The sequence below is a fragment of the Equus quagga genome, chromosome 20, assembly GCF_021613505.1.
Source record: "Equus quagga isolate Etosha38 chromosome 20, UCLA_HA_Equagga_1.0, whole genome shotgun sequence".
In the NCBI taxonomy this organism is placed as follows: domain Eukaryota; kingdom Metazoa; phylum Chordata; class Mammalia; order Perissodactyla; family Equidae; genus Equus; species Equus quagga.
In genome coordinates, this window is record NC_060286.1 from 43,458,799 (window position 1) to 43,471,810 (window position 13,012).

Genomic DNA, 13,012 nt, shown 5'->3' on the forward strand with positions numbered 1-13,012 from the left:
GACTACTTTTTTTTCCTAAAAAAAAAAAGGGAGAAAAACCCTATAATTTGTGTTTTCAAAGGTTTAATAAAGAGGAAGACAGTTCAACAACCATTATATTCGTGAAAGAAGAACATGGTGCATTGAAAAAAGACCATTGGGGAGGGGATAATTTATGGTATTGGAAAGAAATTCAATAAAAGGGTTAGAAAATACAGTCAAGGAAACCTCTCAGAAAGTGGTATAAAAATTCAAAGAGATGAAAATTAAGAAAGATACAGTATAAACTGAAGTCTCTCTAGGAGATCTAGTTTGTGATAAAGAGGAGTTACAAAAAGAACTGAGAACAGGAGGAGAAATTATCAAAGACTAACAGAAGGTCATTTCCCAGAACTGTAGGACCTGAATTTCTAGATTAAGAGGTTCAATGCCCAATGCAGTAAATGACAGAAGGCTCACAATGTATCTGGATTGAATGCTAATGTACTACAGATACTGAATCTGTGCTACATTAAAATTTAAATTCATCAAGGTTAAAGAGAAGGAATGGGGAAAAATAGGTCACAAAGGATTGTAACAGAATGGCATCATACTATTCCACATCACTGTAAACTGGAAGAAAATGGATCAAGGCCTTTAAAATTCTGAGAGAACCGGCTATTCACATATAAAAGAGTGAAATTGGACCCCTGTCTTATAGCACCCACAAAAATTAACTCAGAATGGATTAGGACTTAAATGGAACACCTGAAACCATAGAGCTCTTGGAAGAAAACATAGAGGAAAAGCTCTTAGACATTGGTCTTGAATGATTTTTTTGATATCATACCAATAGTACAAGCAACAAAAGCAGAAATGAAAAGGCAACCTACAGAGTGGGAGAAATTATTTGCAAATCATGTATCTGATAAGGGATTAATATCCCAAATATATAAGGAACTCCTGCAACTCTATAGCAAAAAAAAAGCCTCACCAAATAATCCAATTAAAAAATGGGCAAAGGATCCGAATAGACATTTTTCCAAAGAAGATATACAAATAGCCAATAAGCACATGAAAAGGTGCTCAGCATCACTAATCATCAGAGAGATGCAAATCAAAACCACAATGAGATGCCACCTCATACCTATTAGAATGTCTCTTATCAAAAAGACAAGATATAAATGCTACCAAGGATGCAGAGAAATGGGAATTCTTGTGCATTGTTGGTGGGGATGTAAATTAGTCCTCTTATGGAAGACAGTATGGAGGTTCCTCAGAAAATTAAAAATAGAGCTGCCATATAACCCAGCAATCCCACTTCTGGGTATATATTCATAGGAAATGAAATCACTATCTTGAAGAGATATCTGACCTGCCGTGTTCTTTATAGCATTATTTGTAATAGCCAAGACATGGAGATAACTTAGGTGTCCATTGACAGATAAATAAAGAAAATGTGGGGTGTGTGTGCATATATATATGCATGCACACACACAAAATGGAATATTATTCAGCCATAAAAAAGAGGAAATCCTGCTATTTGCAACAACATGGATGAAACTTGAGGACATTATGCTAAGTTAAATTTAAGTCAAAGACAAATACTGTATGATATCACTTATATGTGGAATCTTAAAAAAAACAGACTCTCATAGAAGCAGAGAGTAGGTGGTTGTTGCCGGGGCTGGGGAGTATAAGAAATGGGGAGATGTTGGTCAAAAAGTACAAACTTCTAGTTAAAAGATGGAAAAGTTCTAATATACAGCATATACTTGAAAGTTGCAGTAGAGTAAATCTTCATTGTTCTCACCATAACAGCAACAACAACATGGTAATTATGTGAAATCAGGATGTGTTAATTAACGTTATTGTGGTAAAGATTTCACAATATATGTATGTATCAAATAATCAGATTGCACACCTTAAACTTACACAATATTATATGTCAATTATTCTCATTAAAGTTGGGGAGATTTTCTGAGAGAAAATGATTCTTTGAATTCTTTACCCAGCCAAACTATCAATCAAATGTGAAGATAGAATCAACATTCTGGCTCATGTGAGGTCTTAAATCATTTACTTACCCCTCCTCAGGAGCTATTTGTGAAATATATTTTGCCATAACAAGAGAGAATACCAAGAAAGAGAGAAGCTTAGGATCCAGCACAGGAAATCGAACACAGCAGGCCTTGAAAACAGGACAGAGGCCTCCAGATATGGATATCTACAGGGAAAACAAGGATTACTTGACTTTTTGAAAGTATTTGAGAGGAGATTTACACTTCTGTCACAAAGTTTAAGGGTGAATTAGTAAAGAGAGATACGTAGAAAATAAGTGTACAAAATTAGCTCCCAAAGCCAAAAACATTAAAAAATAAATAAAAAGAATGAAAATGCATTCCTAGTGTGGCTGTAAGTAATATTTACATAGTGTAAACTGAATAATTTTGCCAAGTATCATGATAACTGATTGGGGGAAGAAGAGAAGGGATATTGGATGGTGGGCAGGATGTCAGAGAGCTAAATTTTTACTGCCTATATTAAGAAGTTAATAGATAATGGAGGAGGAGGGAGCTAAAGAATCATTGACAAGCAGCGCAAGCATGCTGTTTAGAAGTAGGGCAGCAGATACCAGAGTTAAAAGTGCTTACCATTATGAACAAGGATTGAGAGTGGAGAAAGACATTAAATTACACAGTTTGACTTTTAAAGGTATGTATGTCTACTACTTTTATAAATAAAAATTAAAAACAATATTTATTTAACCAAAACTGTGATAGAACCTCATGAGGACATAGAGGGAAAGCAAAAGTATGTGTTTGGAAGGGCTTAGGAAAGCTAAATCCAGAGTAGGAAGCCACAAGACAGTGACCTAAATAGAAAATCAAGGAAGCAGTATATTCTGACTTTTTAGAAATATGTAGTTAAACAATAGATGAAATAGCTAAAGGAGTTGAAAGGATTGCTCTTGAAAAGTCAGAAAGAATAAGGGGACAGGGTGAATTTGGTGATGAGGAAAAGCAGGTACATCATCCTTCCCTCTTTCCTTCATGAAGTCCCCCAGAGGTGCTCCAGGCGATCTTGGAAGCTAGTTATAAATAAAGATTTATGGCTGCATGTGTAGGCCTGTGGCAGGCATTAGACTCTAGTGTCTGGATTTCGTTCTCTGTCTCTCTGGCTGCCTTTTCTGAGGCTCCATTGTGGACCCCAGCTCTTTTCTCTCTGAAATATTTGTCCTTCGTGGTTCTATCTTTTCATTCTACACTGTTGGGCAGTGTCATTTCCTTCCAGAGTTGCCATCTCTATGCTCATAATTCTACAGAATGTGTCTCTAGCCCAGGTTTCTTTCCTGAGCTTCAGACCCAAATAGCAAATATCAAGTTGTGCTTTCAGTAGTATCCTCGCTTAATCGTCCCTCCCATGGCGTGTCCAAAACCGGATTCAGCCTGCCCTGCCATTCCTCTCTGCCAACCTTTTGTGTCTTTTCTGTCTCAGTGGCGCCATATCCACAAACATGGGTGTCAGCTTCAACTCAGCCTCCCTTTCCCTTACCTCCTGAGTATTTCTTGACTGTGTCTCCTTTTCTTCATCCAAGGCATCTAATAATTGTTCCTTAATCTTGGGTTTACAATACAGCTATTTCCTATTAAAGAAGAGGGTGGCCATTATATTCCCTTCCATTATTTCTAACGCGTAAGTTGTCATTCAACCTGTCTCTCAGCTGCCATGAAAAGTACAGGTTCTCAACGTTGTGGCCTGTTTCTTCTGTCTCATACCCATCTATCTGGAGAAGAGAGTGTGAACACTTTCATGATGATGATTTAGATCATAGTTTGATGTCCATAACTCCCCCCCATGCTCTCTTTTGTGTGCTCATTTTATTTTTATATTGCTTAGTAAAATTGTCTTTTTCCAAAGATAATTTCTGTACATTCCAAACCCTGGCTATTGCGACATTTCTTTACTCTGTGGTGCTGTAGGTTTGGTGTCCTTGGTATTCTGATCACCAGGATCCCAAATCTGTTTTCCTCCTGTGTACCAGTTCCTAGAGGACATAAAGATGTGAAAATGTGTGCAGGATGCAGATGGGTCAATGAGGAGAGAATTCTTTCACTATATACATTTCCGTGTTATTTGGTTTTATTTTTTACAACTAGCTTTTGAATCTAGCAGCTGGTTGAAAGGAAATGTAGAGAAATAAGTTTAGTTAAGATAGTAGAAATAGGTGAATTTCTCTTATTTAAATATCCTTTTCTAATAAAACTTTTAAAATATGTTATACAATCCTAGTAGGGACTTTCCTTAAAGTTCATGTTTTCTTTTCAATAAATTATTTCTATTTCTATCCATATTGAACTGTCTTCAGCCATCAAGTTCACAGTTGGTCCAAATATATGAAATCTCTGGCTTTTTTTCTTTTTCCTAAATATTTGCTCTGGAATTGCTCCTCACTTTTTTTCTTTTTTTTTAAAGATTGGTCTTGAGCTAACATCTGTTGCCAATCTTTTTTTTTCTTCTTCTTCTCCCAAAGCTCCCCAGTACACAGTTGTGTATTCTAGTTGTAGGTCCTTCTAGTTGTGATTCTCTGGCATTTTTATCACTTATATGCAAATTGTCAACTTCTTAAAAAGTTCTATGCCGCTGCCTAGCTGTTGCCCTGGAGTTTCCTATATCACCAGCTTGTAATCTGTCAATTATTTTACTTGGGAATTTCGAAGGTAGCTGCGTGAGATGAGTGTGAACTTTGGAGTCGGACAACTCAAGTGCTGGCTCCAGCACCTACCAGCTAGGATTCCTTGAACAAGTTTCTTAACTTCTTCAGTCCCCGTTCCTATACATTGGAGATGATCATAGTCACCTGACCGAGTTCTGAAAATTAAGTTAGATCCTGTCATAGATGTGAAGCATCTAGCTCTGTGCTTCAGGCACAGTAGGCAGTTTATAACTATTAGCTTCTTTCTTCCTCCCCACCCCTTTGATTAACTTGGTATAGAGTTTATTAACTCATTTTTACCTGATACAAAATTCTGATAGAGGTGCATGTATAAAGTTATTTTGGTAACATCCTGACACTCTCCTACTAGGGACTCATTGGCTACTCTTTCTGCCTACAGAATTAAACTTGTACTACTCATCCCTCTGTCTGGTTCCACTTACCTTTGCTCTGTATTTTCACAATACATCCCTTGGTGTGACCTCTGCTGTTAACTTGGGAGTTCTCAAACTTTAACGTGTTGTCTGTAGTGTATTAGTTATCTGCTGCTCTCTAACAGATTATTCCAAAACTTAGCAACTTAAAACCATTTGTTATGGCAGTTTCTGGGCGTCGTATGTTTGACAATGACTTAGCTGGATGGTTCTCGCTCAGGCACTCTCAAGAGGTTTTAGTTAAGAGCCACAGCTGCAGGCATCCAAAGATTTGATTGGGACTGGCAGATTTGCTTCCGGAAGGTCCCTCTCAGCAGGCTGTTGTTGAGAGGTTGCAGTTCCTCACAGGCTGTGGGCATGAGGCCTCAGTACTTTGCCATCTGGGCTTGTCCATCGACATGTGTAATGTCCTCACTACACGCAGGTGATTGATTTGTGAGAGCAAGGAGGGAGCCGCAGTGCATTTTATGGCCTAGTCAGTCTCTGAAGTCCCCCACCATCTCTTCTACCTTACTCTGTTAGAAACAAGTCACTAAGTGCAGCCCACACTCAAAGGGAGGGACATTAAGTGCTACCTTTTGAGGGGAGGATTGTCAAGAAATTGATGAATGTATTTTAAAACTGCCTTACCTGGGGTGCTTGTTGAAGCACCAGCCCAATGGCATAGCAGTTAAGTTCATGCACTCCGTTTCCATGGCCCGGGGTTCGCAGATTCAGAGCACAGACCTACTCACTGTTTATCAAGCTGTGCTGTGGCAGGGGTCCCACATATAAAATAGAGGAAGATGGACACAGTTGTTAGCTCAGGGCCAGTCTTCCTCAGCAAAAAGAGGAGGATTGGCAGCGAATGTTAGCTTAGGGCTAATCTTCCTCACCAAAAAAAGGAAAGAAAAGAAAGATGCTCAACACCCATTTCAGATCAAGTGATAGGTAGGGCCCAGGAACCTACAGTTTGCACAAGCACCCTAATGATTCTGATGCAGGTGTCCTGAAGTCCACACTTGGAAACACACTGCTTTATGGATCACTTGGTCTTCCTTAAAGAGTTTTAATTAGTCACACCTCCATATCTTTGCAGAGCACACATAGCCTGTTTTCAACTGTAGATAGTGTTTTTTAGTCCTGGGTAAGTCTGATTACCTTCATGGTTCCTGTACCCTAGACTGTAGTGAGCTCTTGCTACCTTGAATTTCTAGAACATTCTGTTTTTTCCTGCTCTTTAGCTCTAATTACTTTGTTTCAATGTTCCACTGCCAGTAAGAATTTTTAAAAAATGATTGCCTGCATCTGACCTGCTCTCCTGCCAGCCAAACTATGACAACAAGCATTCTGCTACTCAGGATTTAAAAGCAGAATGGTCATTAGAATGCCAAGGAAGCTGGCTTAAACCACACTTCTTGGTAGTTAGTACTTTCACGCAGGCATTTATCAAACAGATGAGTTCCTGTTGTATTCTAGGCTTGATTTCAAGTATACAGCAGTGAAAGGAGACAGATGTGCTCCTTGTGGATGAAGAGGTAACAAGAAACAGGTACACAAAAATATGTCATCACAACTTGACAGACATTCTAGGAAAGAAATGGACAAACTGCTATGATGTAAAACTAAGGAGACCTACTTAGATAAGGTTTTTAGAGAATCTGCCTGAGATTTGAAGGATCCAGAGGAGAAAAGACTCTTAAGGAGATAAAAAGCTTAGTATATTCTAATACCTGAGAGGAATTGGGGTGGTTGGAAGGGTAAGAGAGACTGCCATGGCTATGGTCCGGGTTAATTTAGCAGTTGTAGAAATACCTGGGAGATTCAAATTATAGCTACAAATTCAACTATAACTGATTGGAAAACAGGATTTCTGTGTTGGCTTGACAGATGGAAGCTAAGAAAGAACTCAAGCCCGAATGGTTGTCAGAGTGGCTGTGTTCTCATCTCAGAACATAAAATGTGGAAATGACCACAACAGCAACAGGAGGTTTTTATGTTAGAGATAAAAGTATTCCTGCCTTTAGAGATGATCCAGTATTCTAGACAGGAAGGTTATTCATCTGATTCCATGTTTTTAAGCTCTGAGCTCCATTTGTAGATCAGATACGTCCTTGTCCATCTCTCCATGCTCTCAGTTGTTAGCTGCTGATTCAGTTCCAGCTTAGACATGGTGGGTAAGGACAAGTGCAGTAAGAACCCTGTGATTTCTCACCAACTTCCTTTCCACATAGCCAGCTGCTCCTCATCTCCCAAAGTTCTTCCCCACCCTTGCCTCCTGTAGGTTGAAGTATACTGGGTGTTGGGAGACCTAGTTCTGGCCAAATTGCTCGGGAAAGATAACAGGACCTTGAAAGATCTTTTCCTCTCTTTTTCTGGTTCCCACTTATTCACAACAGGCTTGGATAAGATGACCTCTAAAATTCTGTTATTTTCTCATGTTAGCCCAGGCCATAATCCTATGACCCTCCTCTGAATTCACAGCATGTGTTCATACAACAACAATTTAATATTTCTCCTTACTCTTTGGGATGACTGGACAGTTCTGCTGGTCTTGACAGGGCAGTTTTTCTCACTGTCCCTTCGGTCTACTTGTGTGGTAGCATTCAGCTTATGAGTTGGCAGGAGCTGCACTCAGTTGGAACAGTGGATCTCTCTCTCGATTTCTCCATATAGTCTTTCATCCTCAAGTTAATTGGCTTCTTCGTATTATGGCAACATTGTTCCAAGAGAGCAAGCCCCAATGCGCAAGCATTTTACCCAGCCTTTCCTTGCTTCAAATTTGATAATGTACCCTTGGCCAAAGCAAGTCACACAGCCAGTACAAAAGTGTGAACAGGACCAGTGTGAGGCAGGACGCAATACGGCCATTAATGTAACAGTCTACCACAATCTCTGTGCTAAATTACCTACCTTCTCCAATGAAGATTTCCCAAAGTGGTTTTGTTCAAAATCTTCTCATAGAATTGCTTGGAATTACGAATCTAATACACTCATGATGTAGTTTGTTGGGACTATACAAGTTTTAATTTGCAGAGTTAGAACCCCTGGGTAGATAGTAAATCAGACCGAGTTTAATCACAAACTCTTCTTGCCTAAACCTCGTTTGTGTTCAAGATAGCAAAATATGATTCTGATTGTGGTATAATCCTCCTCTGGGACCTCTGCTGTTTCGTAAGATAAAATTGAAGCAGGTAATATTAGGTTATAAAGCAACTTCATCGTTAACCTGGACTTCATGTTAGTCTAAGACGTGGACTACTAAACATTATCAGTCAGTCAGTTATCTAAGAGAAAATATAAATTTATATTGTAACAATGAAATATAATGTTTAATAACCTGTGTTGGGGGGTTGTGTGTTTGTTTTTTAGCTCTTCAGAGAAGTAAGAATAATGAAGATTTTAAATCATCCAAACATAGGTACTTTCTGCTTTCTTCAATCCTTTTGGGTCTAAATGCATTTTTGAAAGTATGTCATAAAGCTAAACATATCTCCCAGGAGTGATAGGAGATTCCTTCCTTCCTCCCAGCCCAGATACACTTTTAATAAAATATGTATACAGACTGTTGATCGTACATATTAACCTTTTGAAATTACTAAAGACGGTTAAAAGCTGAAGTATTAAACATTTGAATTTAAAGCTTTAATGTGGTAGAAACATCTGTAATCAGATTATAATTTTTTACCATATTAGGAAAACTTCATAATTATATTTAATTCATAGATAGAAGGGGATTATAGTAAGTCAGAGTTAAGATTTTCAAACTTATAACACTTTTTGCTGTGGCTGTGTTCCTAAGAAAATACTTGTGTGTTGAATCATATTTTGAAGGATATAGGATACTTAATATTTAATGGAATTTTTATATGAATTGTTTTCTACAGCACGGATTTGTTTTCTGTGTCCTCCGTGTACACAGCTCTGTGCTGGGTGTGATGAAGGAGGTTTAAAGACACAAAGGGTCGTGGTCCTGCCCTCATCATAATTGTAGGAATAAAATGGAAATATGCAGTTTACTTAATACTGACCCTGTTATATATACAGCTCAATGAAAACTTTTGATCCCACATATATCAGAGCTCTTTTTAAATAATGTAACTGCCTTTTCACACAGTGATAGCTTCTACATTTTAAAGATATTATTCCTATGATGTACACCTGAAACTACTAGAATATTACATGTCAGTTATATATCAGTAAATAAATAAATAAAAATATTATTTCAAGAATGAAATAGCTCTTAAGACTGCCAGTTATATATCAGCTTACTATCAAAATCAGTTCTGGGAAGTGGGAGGGGTGATGTTTGATGTTAAGGATATCCTATCATGAATTCTTGAGACACAAGAATAAAAAAATAAAATGGAAGCACAGGAGGGAAAAAAACCTATACCTTGTTTCATCAAGTCTAAGCCACCATCATTTAAAAGGCGTTATTATTTTACACACTACTAAGAAAAAAAATACTACCAAAGCATCATCCTATTATCAGTCATATTAGTTAAAATATGAAAAAATATACATCTTAGAATCAATGAAGTATGATATATTTGGAGAAAAGAAAAATAACATGAAGTACAGTAGTGGGAAGAAAACCTTTCATCACTCTTTATTTCAGTCCTTTGGGGTTAGCTAGCCAGCTCTGGATTTCAAATTCCAACTTTTCACTAAAACAGTACTTTATCACTACTTCCTAGAACTGGCTAACTTAAACATATGTATTTTGTTTTTTATTTACTTAAGTTCTACCACAATTAGAGTTCTTTACTTACTAGTAAATGACATATCTTTGATAATAGATTTAAATTTCTAAAAATTTAAATTTTTATTGGATTAAAATAATTTTTCCAGAAGAGCCAATATTTGCATTGGAATTTTAGAAAGGTTTTATTTATATGTTGAGGCTTACCAGCATATATGTGTTAAATTTCTTTAAATGATTTTTCTTGACAGTCCAAGCATATCATCTTAGAAGTGATATGATAGTTGTATTCATCAGTTCAACAAACATATATTAAATACTATGTTAGGCACTTTATTTGGCCTAATAGTTTATGTTAAAACATCAGAAAATAGCAAGAGAAATGTAAGAGACTAGCATCCCCCTCCCCTTGGTAAATTTAATTTTAAAGTATATGTTATCAAAGTACATATGCAAAATAGTGATTTGATAGCTTCAGAAATTTACTTCAGTTTCATTTAAAAATGTGTATGTTTCTGATTGATTTGTTATGTATATTTATGAATTAGCAGTAATAGAAATATTATTTCTGAGGCTGGCCTGGCAGCGCAGCAGTTAAGTTTGCACTTTCTGCTTTGGTGGCCCAGAGTTTGGGGGTTCAGATCCTGGGTGTGGACATAAGCACCACTTGTCAAAGCCATGCTATGGCAGCGTCCCATATAAAATAGAGGAAGATGGACACAGATGTTAGCTCAGGGCCAGTCTTCCTCAGCAAAAAGAGGAGGACTGGCAACAGATGTTAGCTCAGGGATAATCTTCCTCAGAAAAGAAAAGCAATATTATTTCTATCTGTAAAAAGGGTTTGCTATAGCAAAGTCACACTGACTCATTGAAAATAAATCTATACAAAAGTTCTTTTCAGTTAATTATGGTATAATCTGTTCTACTTTTTGCCATCTCTGGCTTCAGGATAGTGACAAAGGAACCTTATTCTCTGAGAACTGTAGTGAGTTTCCCAAGCAACAGAAATTTCAAGGGGAATTATATATATCCTTAAAGCCATAATGACAAGTGAATGGACTTGGACTTGTAGAAATAGAGAGATCTGAGCAGTTCCTGCAGGTTGAATGTGAAATAAGAGCGCTTTTCCTGAAGGGCAGAGGATGAGCTGCTGGCAGGGCAACTAGCCAATATAAACATTATAAGACAATGATAGAGGAAAGGGGAATAAACACACTGCACCGTACTACTGAGTGCATACTGAAGTTACGTAGTTTGAGCACCCAGAAATAATCTTTATTTTTATGGAATTCCATGCTTTCATAAAATCTTTTCTGTTCTTATTGTAATATGTAATAAAATTTCCTAAAAGCATTTTTTTAGAGAGCCAAAAATGTAAATCTAAAATCTTTAACAGAGGGGCCGGCCCCTCTGACACCGCTCGTCAGGCCACGTTGAGGTGGCATCCCACATGCCACAACTAGAAGGACCCACAACTAAAATATACAACTATGTACCAGGGGGCTTTAGGGAGAGAAAGGAAAAGTGAAAATAAAATCTTTAACAGAGGAAATGTTACTTTTCGTAGTTAGAGTTTATATGTACATGGTATATGCATATAGACATTTGTTTCTTTTTCTCCTGTATCCTCTCTCCTCCCCCAGTGAAGTTATTCGAAGTCATTGAAACTGACAAAACACTCTACCTAATCATGGAGTATGCAAGTGGAGGTAAGAAATTTAAATATATTGTTTTTCTTTCTTTCTTCTCTTTTAGAAGAATACACGACCACTCTGTCCATGTGGATAATTGTTAAGGTTTTGTTTCACATCCAGAGTCATAACACACTAGGATGAGAATCAGAAAAGCTGACTCTTAGCAGTTCTGTGGGTTGCTATGAAATGTTTTGCTATTAGCATTGTTGATTGATAGTATCCAAATACTTGAATTTTTTTAATTCTGGTAAAATATAACAAAATTTACCATTTTAATTGTACAGTTCTGTAGCATTAGGTACGTTCACATTATCGTGTAACCATTACCACCATCTATCTCTGGAACTTTTTGTTTTTCCCAGATTGAAACTCCGCCCCCATTAAACAATAAGCCCTCATTCCTCCTCCCCCCAGCCCCTGGCAACCACCATTGTGCTTTCTGTCTCTATGAATTTGGCTACTCTAAGAACCCCACATAAGTGGAATCATACAGTATGTGTCCTTTTGTGACTGCCAGTTTAACGTGACTTAATGCCCTCAAGGTTCATCCATGTTGTAACATCAAAATTTCCTTCCTTTTTAAGGCTAAACAATATTATATATATATATATACACACACACCATATTTTGTTTATTCCAGGTACTTGGATTTTTAAACATATCAATGTATTAGCCTGTTTGAAATAAATGTGTACTGCGTGTAGGATGGTTTTCTTTATCAGATTTTAATGTTGTTGGTATCTGTCTTTCTCAAGGCCAGAAATGGTGATGACACTGCATATGATTAGATTTTCCTTAAAATAAAGATTAAGGAGTAGTAATTATTTGCTTACAAGATTATATAAATGTTGGACGTTTTTCTGAAATGAATGTGAGTAGCTATTATCTTTTATAAAGATTCTCATTTTAGGGATGAGGTTAGGCTAGGTTTGTAGGTTTTGGACCACATGTGAGTTTCATTGTCTGTGGAGGGCAGAAGCTTTCCTGCTTGTCTTTGTGTGTTCCCTAGCTCTAGCACAGTGCTTGGCACAGAGCATATACTCAACAAATAAGAGTGGAACTGAGTTTATGAAATTATAAATTACTGGGGACATATTCTGTTTAACTCTACAGTATAGTTTAAATAGTTTTGATTACAGTGGAGTTGGGTTTTTTATCCTTAGTACTTTGATCCAGGTTGTAAAACCTGGAGAGAGACAGTTGAATCACAGCCTCACTGTATGAGTTAACTATTAAATGAAAGATTGTAAGCCTGTTGTGGGCAAGAATGAGTTATAGTAGACACACCTCTAACACCACTTTTCTGTACTTCTAATCATTATTAGTTGTATGATTTATAGTTTAAATGTGTGGTTTGAAAATTTAGTTGGAATTTTCACAATTGACAAACAGTAGGAAGAGCTGAAGGTTGATTGCAATACCAAAAATCTGTATGGAATTCTGATGCTTTTTAGTCATCTTGCAGAATAATGTTCATAACCTTTTCATTTGTGTAGCCTCTACAGTGCACAAACGCTTTCTTACC

At 37.1% G+C, this 13,012-nt stretch overlaps 1 protein-coding gene across 6 annotated transcripts in view; it reads left to right on the plus strand.

Moving 5' to 3' along the window:
• Nucleotides 1-13,012, plus strand: part of MARK3 (microtubule affinity regulating kinase 3) — a 103,219-nt gene that overhangs the window by 52,659 nt on the left and 37,548 nt on the right. For all 6 annotated transcript variants that reach the window (XM_046647344.1, XM_046647346.1, XM_046647345.1 and 3 more), the window contains exons 4-5: nucleotides 8,461-8,509; nucleotides 11,437-11,502. In XM_046647344.1, the coding sequence (XP_046503300.1) occupies nucleotides 8,461-8,509; nucleotides 11,437-11,502 (115 nt within the window). The remainder of the gene's footprint in view (nucleotides 1-8,460; nucleotides 8,510-11,436; nucleotides 11,503-13,012) is intronic.